We start from the raw sequence: 14,614 nt of genomic DNA, 5'->3' as shown, positions 1-14,614 counted from the left end.
CCGTTCCCCCTCACGGGGCCGGGCCGGGCCCGTTCCCCCTCACGGGGCCGGTACCCGCAGTTCCGTTCCCCCTCACGGGCCCGGTACCCGCAGTTCCGTTCCCCCTCACCGGGGCCGGGCCCGTTCCCCCTCACGGGGCCGGTACCCGCAGTTCCGTTCCCCCTCACGGGGCCGGGCCCGTGCCCCCTCACGGGGCCGGTACCCGCAGTTCCGTTCCCCCTCACGGGCCGGGCCGGGCCCGCGGCGGCGCCTCAGGCCGCGGGGAGGGGCCCTGCCCTCCGTCTATTGTGCGGCTTCTGGCGCGGCTCCGCCGCTGCCTGAAAAACCCTCCACCATCCGCTCCTTCCCCTCGAGCTCGTTTCGGCTCCGCTGCCGCCCCGCACCTCGCGGAAGGCGGCGCGAGTACCGGATTTCCCCGTTTGGGAGCCGCCGCGGGGTGTTTTGCTCAGGCGTTCGCGGCGGGCAGCCCGGGCGTTGCGAGGCGGCGAGAGGCGGGTCCTTCCCCCCTCCCCCGCTCGCTATAAGAGCGCCGCCGCAGTCGGGCCCGAGCGCCGCCGCCTCCTCACGGTCCGTGCGCGGAGCCGCCGCCGCCTCACGGTGAGGCCCGGGCGGGGCGGGGGGCGCGGGGGCGGCACTAGGAACCGTGTGGGCGCGGCGGGGCCGGGCTGCCGCGGACGGAGGGGTGGGAGGCCGTGGGGCGATGGCGGGGGCCGCGGCGGGCGGCAAGATGAGCGCTGCCGGGCCGTGCGGGGATGGAGCGCCCGGGGTGCGCTGGGCCCGGGCCGCGCGGGGATGGAGCTGCCGCGGGGGCGGCGTGGGGAGCGGTGCCCGCGGGGGTGGTGAGTGAATCCCCCGGGCAGACCGAGCCTCCCACGGGCGGCTGTGCCTCCCCTGCCCTGCCCCGGGCCGCGCCTCAGGTGTGCGCTCGTTACCTGGCTCCTGGTGACCGGCGCTGACGCGGGCGGCCGGGGGAGCAGCGGGCATCCGTCCGGAATGGCGCTGGGAGGCGCAGCTGTAGGCGGCTCCGCTCGGCGTTTCAGGCTCAGACGAGTAAATTACTGCTGTAATTCAGGTTTGGCTTGAGCTCGGCTCCCGGCCTGCTGTGTTGTTGTCAAATAAAGCTCTTAGGGCTGCTTTGCTTAGTCACCCAGTGCTGCTGCTGCCCGGGGACTGTCACCTGCCGGAGCTGGACTACAGCTTGCTAAAAACGAGTTTGCCTTTTTTCCTATTTTCTGGACTACAGCTTGCTAAAAACGAGTTTGCTTTTTTTCCTATTTTCTAGGAAACTGAGTGGTGTAAAAAAAAAAAGATGAAATTTTGATGTGTTGTCAATGCCTTTTTTCCTATTTTCTAGGAAATTGAGTGGTGTAAAAAAAAAAAATTGATGAAATTTTGATGTATTGTCAACGATAAGGCAGTAGTTTAACTTCATTCTACCTGTTTCACACCCTCAGCAATAGCTGAAGGAGTTGTTAGGAGCGGGTGTGGGTGACAGTAGGGAAATATCCTCGCTGGGGCTCCCCTGGCTGAGGCAGCATCCCTGCCTGGCTCTGCTGTGCAGCATTATGTAAGCTCAGCACAGGGAGGCTGCCGATGGAGCTGGGTTTGTTCTGGAGTGCTCCCAGGCAGCCACTGCAAGAACAGATGCATTAAATTTAAAACGTGTGCCTACAGCACTGTTCCCAAACATCATCCAAACTGCTAATGCAGAACTGTGCTGTAGCCCAGATTCTGGTGTGTTGTGTGTGTGTATATACATATATATATATATATACACACACACACATTTGTACCTTTGGAGCAGTCATGACACCCATCTTAATGAGAAGTAGCACTGTCATATAGGGTTACATTGCAGTGTAAACATTAACTGGCCGCTCGCTGCCAGAAGGAAACGCAGCAGTGAGGGCTCTGTGTGTGAGCTGCTCGGTAACTCGTGCTGGCCGAGCCTCCCCTGGCCTGGCTGTGCGCGGGGCTGTCAGGCTCAAACACTGCGCTGAGGAGCTTTCAGAGCGAGCTGATGCAAGCTTGCTTCGAGTTGTCCCAGTAATTAACTGTTGATAGCTCAACTACGAATGTGAGGAACTAGTGTGTGAGGCTTGTGAGTTTGGTGGGGGAAGAACGTAGGCAGTTTAATTGCAGTTGGAATTCTTTGTTCCCAGAGCTGTTCACGGTAGTTGCAGGCTGTGCAAACACATGCTTCAGTGATCTTGAAGCAGGTAGTCGTGGACCAAAAAAGAAAGGAAACTGTTGCAATGGTTTGCTGCTAGCAAATATCTTGAGTGGTAAAGGAACTTACAACACATCCTACTAGCTGGTTGAGAGCAAATTTATAGAATTTATGTGGCCAGGCAGTTGTGCTCGTAGTGTCCTTTGGTCGGCTCGAGTGCACTGTTACCCCCACAGCCTGCAGGTGTGGCTTCAGACAGAATTGTAATCTCCTGGCTGCTGTGTCCTGTGCTTTACTTCTGGGTTTCAGTTGTTACAGTATCTGGAATGATGCTTTTTTGTAGAATTTGGTTGTGTTTTTGCTAATGGCATCTTTCAAGCCTGCTGATTCTTTATTGTAGGTCTTACTACAGTTTCTTTCAGGAACCTTGTTAAAATGCATGGTCATCTCAGATGCTAACAAGGTACTGATCTTGCTTCCTGCTTTGCAAGGGCAGCAGTGAGTGCTGAAGGCCTTCCTTGTAGGAGTTGATTGCTTTTTCATCTCTTCAGAAAACCAAACACTTTTCTGGAGGAAAGCCTTTGATCCTGAGTAACCTGGTCTGTTTAACTCTGTTTGGAGCAAGGGAGGCTGGACTAGACTGTCTAGAGGAATTCCTTCCAACTCAGTGTTATGGTTCTGTTCCAGAGGCTGTAATTTGAAAACTGCTTTTGAGATCTGACATTGTTTGAGCAGTTGAAGTGAGTAGCAGTTGTTTGGATTTGAAGGCAAGTGGTGTTTTGGAAGTGTTGAATTTTTTTTCAAGAGGAAGATAGCTGTAGTGTTATACTGGAAAAAAAAGCACTATTAATCTGTGTGTTTTATATATACGTTCAAGTTAAGGAAAAAAAAGCTAATATGAATTAGTGTTAGACTTCAGTCAATCCTTGTTTCTTAAACATGAGGATTAATGAATTTAGGGCTGTTGATTAAAGGCGTGAATAATCTGAGTGCACCTTAAGTGGCATTGAGCTGTCTGCTGTTGGGAAGAAACAATTTCAGCACTAAAGGTCATGCACATCTTTGAGTCAGCTGAGCATGTAACATCTGCTGAGTATTGTGTGGAAATAACTGTCCTTCTCTTGCAGATGCCTTCAATTAAACTGCAGAGCTCAGATGGAGAAATCTTCGAAGTTGATGTGGAAATTGCAAAACAGTCTGTGACTATAAAGACTATGCTGGAAGGTAAGAGAGTGAGACCCTGAGGAAGCCTCTTGGGCAGGAACTGAAAGGAGCTGGTGCTGTGCTGGAAAAGGACTCCCAGGTCTGTGGAGCAGCTGTAACTCCTGCTCTTGTAGCTGAAACTGTTTAGGGTGGACGTGCTCTAGGAAAAAGCCCTGCTTAAGAGCACTTGTAGGGAGGTCAGTAAAACACAAGCAGCCCACTGCCTTGCCTACAGTCTACTTCAGTTTTGTGAGAGTTAAGCAAACAAAACATTAAAAATATTTAAAACTTCAGTTTATTTAGTCACACAAACCAGTCTCAGAATGTAAATATCACTTGTAGGGAGTGGGCGATAATAAATCAATGCAATAAAGAGCTGAAGTTAAACCTGTGCTGTGAGCTTGTGAATGCTGTTAAATTATTTGGGATAAATACTTAGGTCTGATCTCCTGCTGACATAAATTTGAAACAAAAGAACTCGTGGCGGGGGAGGGGAAATCTGCCAGATGGCTGAGATACAGAGCAAACTGTCTAATCCCTCTGGTGCAAATCCTCATTGTTTGCTGCTGTTTTTGCTAGTTTTTGGATGTATTCATGAATTAACTTAGAAACAATTATTTATGTACATGTAGTTAATATTATGCTCTTGCATGTAAATGTTTGGTTGTGACACCTTAGGAGAACAGTAAAAATAAGGTTGAATTATGTCAGGCATTGAATGCTTCTATTCTCTTTATAAGATGCTGTTGAACATGGCAACACAAACAGGAAATGGAATGCATTAGGGTGCACAGTTCTCAGTTTTCTCCTGCAGGAGTTGTGCCAGTGTTGGTGTTTAGTGAGCCTCAGCTGGAGATAGAGGGAAGTTATTCAAGGGAAGTGTGTAAGCTGGGCACCATAAACTGGCCTCTCTCTAACCTGGGGGAGAACATGTCTGCTAGCACAGGTGAAATGCATTTTCAGTGCAGGTGGCTGAGCATCAGGTAATGCTTTGTGTGTTGGGTGCTGCAGCTGAGAGGGGAGGAGCTGAAAATTTGTGTTGTATTGAGCACCACGGGACCACCATTGAAATGTCAATTTTACTAACAGATAAAATTGCTGGTTCAGAGGTGATGGTGACAAGCCAAGCAGAGTTGACTAAACTTCAGATATTGCTTGAATTATTTCAGTATCTTTTAATGGTAGTGTTCAGAATCTGTGGAGTCATTTCAAACAAAAAAGTAGTGTTAATTAGCATCCTGCTGATAACAGTGGCAGACTTGTCTAAATACAGAAGATGATGATTTTTATCACATACAAATTTGAGGCATGATGATGGTCATATGTTCTTAAAAATTAAGTTCCTTGATGATGTAGAATTGGCTCATCTGTACATGTAATGAGTGAAGGTCTGCATTGTTAGTCAATTACATAACTAATTCCAAGATGTCTTTGACAGCTAGGCTGTCATCCAACTGTTAGCATTTGAGTAGCAAAAAAAGTACATTCTTCAATCAAAGATGGCTAATGTGGTATTTGTATCAAGTTGAATCTTTAATTATCTTTTTCTCCTAATTTTTACATTGATTGCTTGGTCATATCAAGGGGATAAATCCAAATCTCTCTGGAGTATGCTGACAGGCTTTTGAAACAAAGAGTGTTGGAAGCATGCTTTATAAATACATTTTTTTGATGGAAGGATTTGTGCTGCTGTCTTGCCATGTGAACTTCTTCAGCTGGTACAGGATCAATATGAGTGATTCCGAGCCTGAGAGCAGCACTTCTGAGGCCACAGTATTTCCTGCTCATGCAGGGGACAAGATGCTGTGTCTATTTACCCACAGTAGATTTGAATTCTTATTTAATCATTAATGGAATGGGAGCCCTCAGAACTTGTGGGTTGAAACTGTGTAAGTGGTAAAAATACACAAATGTTTGTCAGATTGTTCAGCATCTGAGTTCATATTCAGATTCAGAACACTGAGTTAGCAAGTGACAGCTTAGCTGATGGTTTGTAGATGCTCTCATTAGGTGAGGCAGCCTTATCAGCCACTTAACCTCAACTTGGTACAACCTAGGGTGTGTAATGCAGCCATAGCTCCACACAGCCTTCCAAAAGCTCCTTGCTTCACAGTTCAGAGGTCCTGTTACCAATCATTCATCCTCACTGTTGTCAAAATAGTGAAGAACTGATGAAGCATCCCAGTTCAGTGAATGGTTTTGTCTGCCAGTTGCTCAGTTATCTTTCCATTTTTAGATTTGGGAATGGATGATGAAGGTGATGATGACCCAGTCCCTCTTCCAAATGTTAATGCAGCCATCTTAAAAAAGGTAAGATGATGAAAGTTGTTGTGCTCCATGGCAGTAAAGAAATGTAAAATTTATCTTGGAGTTGGGTATTATGAACTACTAGTTAAAAAATATTTATTTGCTACAAGCTTAACCAAATCAAGATGCATGAACATGGGCATGTGGGCTGAGGCTGGCAGGTGGGTGATGGCAGAGTGCCCACAGGGGTGACCTGGAGCAGCAGCTGTAAGCCAGACAGGCTTCCTGAGCAGCTGGTGCTGGGCATCTCTGCACACTGGCATTTCATGGTGTTAAAGCACTGGTTTTAACTGGATTCTGTCCACTGAGGTGGCTGTTCATGAGATGCAAATGTTTGGAGAAAGGATTAAGGGACTGGCTGTGTCTGGGTGGCAGTGACAGTGCTAAAGAGACACTGTGTGCACTTGGTGGTATTAAATGCATTAACAGACCATGGCCATTGGCTCAGGGGAGAGAAGTGTAGTTGGGTGGTGTCCAAGATTCTTTATGCTTTCAAATAGAGTAGTGCCAAAGTAAGCACCAAACTGTTGTGCTTGTTTTGGGGTAAATAATTTTAGGAATTGTTTCTTAGTGAACAGACACATAAATAACTTAAATTTTGGAAGTCTTAGATTAGTGAAATGGAACAGGATTGCTTGCAGTAGACCCCTGCTTCTTTTATATGTCTGGGTCATGAGATTGCATGTTCCCAAACTAAAAAAAAAACAAACTGAAACCAACCCCAAACCAACACTAACGGCAAACTTGCTGGCTGAACTTTGTACTGGGGTGAATGTGACCTGCTGGTAGCTATTGCTACTCTGCTCTCCTCCCCTGTGTAGTGTCTGCTTAATACAAAGTATGGTTCTGCAAACAGATTAAATACAGCAAAACGAGGTTTAGGTTTTCTTTGTACAGCCCATATATGTTAGCACAGGGACTAATAACTTCATAGCACCAGCAGCTGGCTTTTAAGATTAAGTAATCAACATGCTGCTAAATCATTTAGGATTTCTGAAAGCTGTTGTATTCTGGGACTGGGGATCAATTATTCTAATTTCTTACAAAATGAAGTTAAGTTATAGTTGGGGTTTCAAGAATTGCTTGGATAAAACTTTAATATCAAAACCATAATTAGGTGATTCAGTGGTGCACCCATCACAAGGATGATCCACCTCCTCCTGAGGATGATGAGAACAAAGAAAAGAGAACAGATGACATCCCTGTGTGGGATCAAGAGTTTCTGAAAGTAGACCAAGGAACACTTTTTGAACTTATCCTGGTGAGTGTCCTCAAGGGTAAAGGCTGTGCCTGTGAACTGAAGTTATGCTATGCACTTGATTTAAATAAAATAAATAAAAATAGATAAAATAAATATAAATAAAACCTTTATGCTTTAGTTACTTCATTGGAAACGGGGGATGTGGGGAGGGCAGGTGGTTCTGGTGAGTATTGGCTGAAATTGGTGAGGATGTTGGAGTGCTTGTTAGCCTAATGCTGGTATTAATCTCACTCATAAATCAAAATACTTTACTAAATAGCACGGGCTTTTATCCTTGTTGCTCTCAAGTCCAAGTTGAGGGCTTATTACTAGTTCTAGAGTTCTGGAGATGTGCATAAAAATGAAAATCTGACTTTGATTGTTAAATTTGTAGTGTATGGACCTGTGAGCCAACATTACCTGCCTTGGCTAGTTAACAGTACTGCAACACTGAAGATCTTGGATGCTTGCAGACTTCTGAAAGCTATTTGTAAAGAGTGGAGTAGGAGGAGTGGTTTTCATGGTACAAATGACTACCTTCTATTTGGCAAGCAAGTTTTAGGTACAGTCCCTTGTAGGTTTTAGCTAGAAGCTTCTCAAAGTGCAGCTGATCTGCTTGCATACAGTGTTCTAAAATTTCAGTGTAAACTTAACTTCTGTAGTGCCTCTATAGAGACAGAATATTGATATGGAGGCTTTAAATCTGAAAACTTTCACAGGCTGCAAATTACTTGGACATCAAAGGTTTGCTGGATGTCACATGCAAGACAGTGGCAAACATGATCAAGGGGAAAACTCCAGAAGAAATTCGCAAGACATTCAATATTAAGAATGACTTCACTGAAGAGGAGGAAGCACAGGTACTTGGTCTGGGTTTAATTATAATTTAGATGGCTGTTTGTGCTGAATTACTGTGTGGTGCTTCATAACTCAGTTTGTGATGCAGCAGACTTGTTACTAGTAATGCATCAACTCCTCATAATTGGGGTGCTGCTAGCAGAAGACTTTTTGGTGTCTACCATGCTTGCAGCCCACTACTTGAAAAGGTCAAAACAAAATGTATTGCTTTTTCTAGCTCCAGCATGTCTAATAAGAAAGCATGTGGGATTGTTTGTGGCAATCTTAGTTTGTTGGTTTGGGGCAGTTGTGGGAATGCTGAAGATGTATTGCTGCATGTGGCTGGAGAGGTAAGTTTGGGTTCTCCAAGTACCAAATTCCTTGATCTTAAAACTTGACCAACAAACCAACTGCAAAATGGCAGAGTTGGGAAGAAAGCAGAACATGATGCCTGGTTTCAATACAGGGCAATGAGTTGTAGATTTTTGATAGTATTTTTCAATGCTGTGTTATAAACTGCTTAGACTTCAGATATTCCATTTGCTTTGCTTGGTTGGAAAATTTCAGATTTGATCAAACCTAGGCATGAAAAACCTGGCTTACACTGATAAACAGGCCAGTTTGGAAAATGGAATTTATAATTGCAAAATCTGTGTGAAAAACTAAAGCTGCTCCAAGTTATCTCTGTGCAGTAAATAATCCTGAGTGCTTGTGGACATTTACAGCCAAAGGCTTAGAATTTCACTGCAGCATACTAACAGTTAAACTGCTCTTGCAGGTACGTAAAGAGAACCAGTGGTGTGAAGAGAAATGAAGCATTGTGCCTGACACTCAAACACTGTAAGGATTGTTCCAAATACTAGTTGCACTGCCCTGTTCATAATTGTTAATATTAGACAAATGCAGCAGCAAATGAAGTTGTGTTAGCAGGATGTTGTTCCCTTTGCATGTGTAGTGTTTTTTTTGAGTACAGATCTAGATCTCTGAGTTTTTACTAGTGTAATTGGATGTCTTTTTACTTTGCAATGAATAAAACTGAACTAAGTGTGGATTCTGTATGGGAAGTAGCACTTAAGGTTATCATCTTCATTACACTTTTAAACTGTTGAAGTCCAGATATAGTGCTAAGGATTGATTCTGTTGTAAATAAAAACATCTATGACTTCTTCCTCAAGAAGAGCAAAACACATGTATTTACAGGGTATTGATAACTTCAGAAAGAAAAATAAACCAGAATGTGTCTTGGGGAACTAGATAATATAAAAAAGTTACTGGATTTCTTACAAAAGCATTGTGGAAAAAAGTGTTACTTAAAGCTATATAATTTTCAAGATGGTTCTTGTCCTGCATTTAAAAAAATTAAATATTTGACCACTTTCTTGTCCTTTTAGTCTTGTCTTATAGACTAGTGAAAATGTGATTTAGAACTGAACAAGCTCCTGACAGTTGAATTTGAATACTTCAGCCATGTCTTGAAGACCTGCCTCTAGGTGATAGCAAATAAAGTGTGTTGCTTTATGCACAGGATGGGTGTGTTTTTATACATGTTGCTGTTTCAAGTGGAATCCAGATTTGACCAAAAATGACTGACATTACCAAAGTTAATATTATTGACCTGTGCATGCTATTAGTGGCTGGTTTTTAGGCAGTTTGAAAGACCCTTGTGATGTAGCTCTTGGAAACATGGTTTCATGTGTCCACAGGAAATCTTATGCCTCTGTATGTGATACTTCAGCTTGTAGAGACTTAATTATTGCATACAAAGCTAATGCAATATCAAGCTTAACTTCTTTGGACAAAGCCACTTGCAACTAGTTAAACAGTAACTGGTTTTCTGATTTTTTTTTTTTTTTACAGTTCCCTTATAGGGAGTAGGGGATGGTTGTGTGGTAGATCTTTGAGGTGTGCTCTTAGCTTGTATTGCATTCCATTCTCTGTATAAACCTTAGAGTAGAATGAACCTTAATAAACATACTTATCTCACTTGAAATATTGGTGTTTCACTTCTGAATTAATAAAGGGCTTTTAAACTTTTGTTTGCAAATGGTTCTAGTTATTTGGAACTAGACAATTTTACTGTCACTTATTACTAAGTGTAGAAATAATAGCACTGAGGCAGTGGTTAATTGAAATAAAACAGATGTAAAGTTTTGAAGTGACTAATGCAGGGTACTAGTCAGACACAGGGGGCAACTTGGAGATGAAGTTGGGTGATGGTTTTTTGATGGCATACAAAGATTGCCTACATTTTTGGATGTAACCATTATCAAAGCATTCAGAATTTGCACTGAAGCAGTATTCAGACCCATGCTTTGGATACAACTGCTCCTCACATCTGGTTCCTCAGGAGGTTGTGGGTCCTGCCTTTGTGCTGCTGTGCATTATATTGGGTGTGTTAGACATTGTCAGTGGGCAGAAAATACTCCACTGCTACACTTGGACATGCTGAAACCTTTCCAGCAGCCTGTATTGCAAACAATGCACCTCAGTTTAGAAGTGCTGCTAGAGGAAAATGTGCTGTCTTTTCTGTGGCTGTGTTTGTAGCTAATATTCAGAAGCCTGGTGTAATTGTGTTTGGTGGCACTGTGTGAATTCCTTTGGGTGCTTGTCACGAGCCCAGTGTCAATGTTTGTCAGCAGCCACTGCCTTGCACCATGCCTCATGCTGCTTCAGGGTGAGGGAGAGACAAAGACACAGTTTCTCTTCCTCACTGCACTGCTCCACCTGTGCTGTGCCTGCATAACCACACCTGGATAAAGCTTGGCAGTTGTGAGAGCAGCTGGCCCAAAGCCTGAGCTGTGCTGCTCAGATGTGCAGTGCTGGGGCCTGTGCTGAAGCCCCAGGTTGTGACACTTGGCTGTTGGCACTGAAGTACCTGTGCAGGTGTAGGGAGGGCTGCTCTGTGTGCTCAGGGCATTTCTGTAGCTTTGGCAGATTTGTAATACTCTCACTTGTCTTGGTAGTTATGATTGCATACAACTTACTGTCTCTAATTGAAATTCCCCTGCAGTACTGACTCAGACTTCAGCCAGATTCAAGTTCTGTAGCTGCCTGGCAGGGATGTCAGCAGGAAAGGACTGTTTTTTTGAATCTCTCAGTTGTCTTACCCACTCCAGTAATACTGGTGCTCAGCTGTAGAGAAAGACACTGGGCAGGTGCTGGCAGTTTGGGCTGTGCTGTGGCTGCTGCCTGTGTTCCATGCTTCAGCTGAATCTGCTCTTGCTGCTGTAACAGGCACTGGCTGGGTACTCTGGAACTCCAGAAAGCAGGAGAGACTGATTTCCCACTGTTAAACTTTGTTGCTGTTTAACTTGTATTAAAGCTGGAGGTTTTTTTCCCTCTAATTTTTTTTAAAAGTCCGTGCATGATCAGGGATCAGGCTTCTCTTGGATAAAGGGATTGAGTGTGGGGGTAGGGAGAGGCAAGGCTGCGTGTCAGTAGGAATTGCAGGAAAAAAGTATTTTCTTTGTACCCTTGGCTTAGTATTTCAGTCTTACCCACTGAAGGTTATTGGCAGTTATTCTAAAAACTATTCAACCGTACAAATGCTGAAGGGAGGAAACAAAGCAAGCAGGAATCCTCTTGAATGCTAAGAAATAGTTACTTGAGAGTTTGATAGCATTATAACTTCCAGTGGCCTCTTTTGAACAGCCAGTCTGGCAATTACTTTATTTATAAAGCTATAAACATACTTTGAACATAAAAGCCAAAAAATACAAACTCAGTGAAGTAAAAAAAAATTACAACAAATGATGGATAGTCATTGGACAAATGAAGGTACAGCTGCAAAACATTTATCCCTGCTACATACATACAGTGGTTTTACTTGTTTTAATGAAGTGGTACTTCCATGACTTCTACATTCAGACTGATTCCAGGAATTCAAATAAGTATTTCAGGAAGAGTTAAAACTGCTGTAAAATAACTAAAAAAAATTCTTGTTGAGATAAAAACTTCAGGGCGAAGTCTTCCTTTTATTAAAAAGAGAGTATTAACATGAAATAGTAACACTTAATATAGCAGTTTGAAAGACACTTTTTTGGTATTAATAACTTTGTTTTGGCACTGGTTATCAGCCGTGGGGCCATGGAACAGAAGTCAGTCATGCTGTTTTGTCTTGGAAAGGGGTGGCCAAACATATCTTTTCTGTGTTTTGGGATAAAAATAATGATATTTTCTCAGTTTAATCTATCACAAGTGGGTATTCTGAGTTTATCCTGCAGCAGCTGGCAGCACAAGGTAAGGTCTGGCCTGTGTGTACAGAGCAGAGCACACACACACGGCTGTGGCTGTGACTGCTCCAGCTCTGGGGCTCTGAAAATGCTTCTGTGCCGAGGGCACAGGGAAGGGCTCCTGGAGAGGGCTGTGTTAGGTGTCACTAAGGAGCTTTTGCAGGAATCAGTTGGAATAACAATGGTGAGAGGAGGCTGTAATGCAGATGAGCCTTTTGCTGATGGGGCAGGGACTCACCAGAGGAGCCTTGAAATAAGCGGCTGAAAGTCCCAGGGTGTGAAATGAATGAGGGCTGGTCTGGGTGCCTCGGCCAGTTTAATACTGATCAGGACTTGCCCTGAAATTTCCTCTGGTGTTATTTAGACACATCTGCTTTTTCTTTTCTGCCTGCCTTCGCTTTGCTAAGTTCCATCTGTGATCCAACCACGCAGTAGCAGTCGGGTGTTGAGGTGCCCCAGCCTTACACCCAGGATGGTACACCAGGCGGTGCTGGCTGGGCTGTCATCTCTGGTCGTTCCAGTAGGTGACACTTGCAGCACCTTACAGCAGAGGGTCTCAGAGTGACAAATGATGAGCTGAGACACAGCCATTTTTAAAGCTGTTTTTTTTGTTTGTTTGCTTGAAAATCAAATAATTAAAGAGACCATATCAGGTCTGGCAAGTCCACTGAGTTCCTCTGTTCAGCACCGGAACACGCTGTTGGCTAAGCTTGCTAAAATAATTTAAAATGAGCAAATTGCATGTTGGTCTAGTGCTGTGTAATTAACCCTCTGAGTGCAGTCAGTACAAAAATGTACACTTGGCATTGCATCAGGTAATGCTACTTCTCCAAGGCTTAAAATGATTCAAACTTCAAAATGACTTTGCAAACTTGTCAGGTTTGTGCACATAGCTTTCTGTCAGTGCTTCTGAAGTTACATTTATACAGGAGAGGAATAAAGAAAGATGTTCAGATCTTCAAAACTAAAACCAGAAATAAAAAATCTACACTACTAGAAGCAAAACCATCTATATTACGGGACTAAACCCAAAGCTGCTCTATAGACTAGTTAGGTTTGGCTTTTTTTTTTTAAATTTTTAAATCTTTGAGGCATAAACTTGGTTAAAAAGTTATGTTTAATCCAATGTAAAAAATTATGGTTTTGTGTTTTTGCATTAAGAAAAAAATATAAAAATAGTTTGTACATTATAAAGGTCATCTTAAATTTCTTGCAGTTCTACAATAATATTACTACATAATTTGTATTCAGTACTCCAAAACCCATCTATCAAGTAGGAAAAAAAATAGTGCCCCCTCTACCTCTGTGTGGTGTCATTTTTCTCTTCAGCAGTCTGGAATAGATTTCTTTCAAACAGGAAAAAAAGTCTGCACTGGACTAGACTGTGGTCTCTGAGAAGACTGTAAACCTGAAGTAAATCCAGAACTTGGAATTATTTGGGATTTACATCAGTTCATGGAGATTGTAATTCATTCACACAGTGTTTTTTGTTTATCAAACTCAAAATATAAATGCAATACCAGAAACTGGTAAATATTTTAAAGCTGGAGAGAATGCATTAACATTTGGCATCATCATTGGAGTGGAGGGAGAATCTTTTAGAAAAAGCTAGAATAAGGTTTTTTTTAAAAAGTTCTACGCTGAATCATGAGAAAGAGGGTTCTTATCTCACTGAGGGTATGTACAGACAGGTGCCTGCAGAGCAGGGCAGTGAGTGCTGCTCTGCTGCCACGCTGCTCACACTGCTCTGTCCCAGGAAAGCTCACACCTCCCTGAAGGACTGCTGGGCCAGCGTGGTCCTCTGCCCTGGGCACTGTGATCCTGGGCCACTGGGCAGCGTGGTCCTCTGCCCTGGGCACTGTGATCCTGGGCCACTGGGCAGCCTGCTGGGGCTGCTGGCTCCCCACATGCCCTGCCCTGCTCACTGCTGTGGAGGTGCAGAGCTCGATCAGAGCCTACAAAAGCAACAGACTGATTTCTGAGGCTTTGGCCAGTCTGTCTGGTGGGATTTCTGACCACATCTGCAGAGGACAGTTCCTAACAGCAGGGCAGACCTGCGCCTGACTGCCCTGAGCAGCCATCAGCCCTTCCAGCAGCTGGTCTGTGCTCCTTTGCCTGGCTGGTGCTCCCTTTTCCTCTGCCTTGCTGTACAACCATGGAATGGGACATGTCTGCACAGAGACCTGTTACCTGCAAACATCCTCCTGTTCTCAAACAAGAAGTTCAAAAAATCCACCTCATTGCTTTAAATATTTAATTTCTCTTTTACCTGGTCAGATCAGAATGCTGGCATCGCTTCATTTCCTTTTCAAACATCTGGGCTTTTAAAAAATTCTCCTATTCCAGCTTTTCCAGCTCCTTGGTGTAACGGCTATGGGAGATCTGTGAGTGACTACACTTTCAAGCAGCTCGGAGGGCAGCGAGTGGAAGGCAGGGTTAGACTGACAGCACCTACCACCTACAGCAGCAAGCTGGGGATGTGGCTCTGCTCTGCCACACTTGGAGATAATGCAGTAAAAAAGAAACCAAAACAAAACCCCAAACAAACAAAAAAAAAAGCATCACAGGGCAGGGACAAAAGGCTTGTTTACTCATCAGCACTTTAAATTTTGGCAAGTACTTATT

The 14,614-nt window shown here is 44.1% G+C and overlaps 1 protein-coding gene across 4 annotated transcripts; it reads left to right on the top strand.

Annotated features, from left to right (window-relative positions):
• The first annotated feature begins 467 nt into the window (after positions 1-467).
• Positions 468-14,612, top strand: SKP1 (S-phase kinase associated protein 1). Of its 4 annotated transcripts, none has more exons than XM_039701575.1 (7): positions 468-597; positions 3,298-3,394; positions 5,610-5,683; positions 6,798-6,941; positions 7,640-7,780; positions 8,536-8,597; positions 14,336-14,612. In XM_039701575.1, the coding sequence occupies exons 2-6, from the start codon at positions 3,298-3,300 to the stop codon at positions 8,569-8,571; spliced, it is 492 nt and encodes a 163-aa protein (XP_039557509.1). In that variant the 5' UTR covers positions 468-597; the 3' UTR covers positions 8,572-8,597; positions 14,336-14,612. The 4 variants fall into 4 exon arrangements, with proteins under 4 accessions (XP_039557509.1, XP_039557508.1, XP_039557510.1 ...); XM_039701574.1 differs by lacking the exon at positions 14,336-14,612 and adding an exon at positions 9,149-9,791; XM_039701576.1 differs by lacking the exons at positions 8,536-8,597; positions 14,336-14,612 and adding an exon at positions 9,149-9,791.
• Positions 14,613-14,614: the final 2 nt, after the last annotated feature.

The sequence above is a fragment of the Passer montanus genome, unplaced genomic scaffold (genome assembly GCF_014805655.1).
Source record: "Passer montanus isolate IOZ18808 unplaced genomic scaffold, ASM1480565v1 scaffold15, whole genome shotgun sequence".
NCBI classification, from domain to species: Eukaryota; Metazoa; Chordata; class Aves; order Passeriformes; family Passeridae; genus Passer; species Passer montanus.
This window is presented reverse-complemented; position numbering and strand designations above follow the sequence as displayed.

What these genes read in the sequence shown, in the direction of transcription:
- SKP1 (XM_039701575.1), top strand. Translation starts at nt 3,298, where the DNA reads ATGCCTTCAATTAAACTGCAGAGCTCAGATGGAGAAATCTTCGAAGTT. An exon ending in TATAAAGACTATGCTGGAAG is followed by an intron (nt 3,395 to 5,609) that starts GTAAGAGAGTGA and finishes TTCCATTTTTAG; the next exon opens with ATTTGGGAATGGATGATGAA. An exon ending in CACTTTTTGAACTTATCCTG is followed by an intron (nt 6,942 to 7,639) that starts GTGAGTGTCCTC and finishes AAACTTTCACAG; the next exon opens with GCTGCAAATTACTTGGACAT.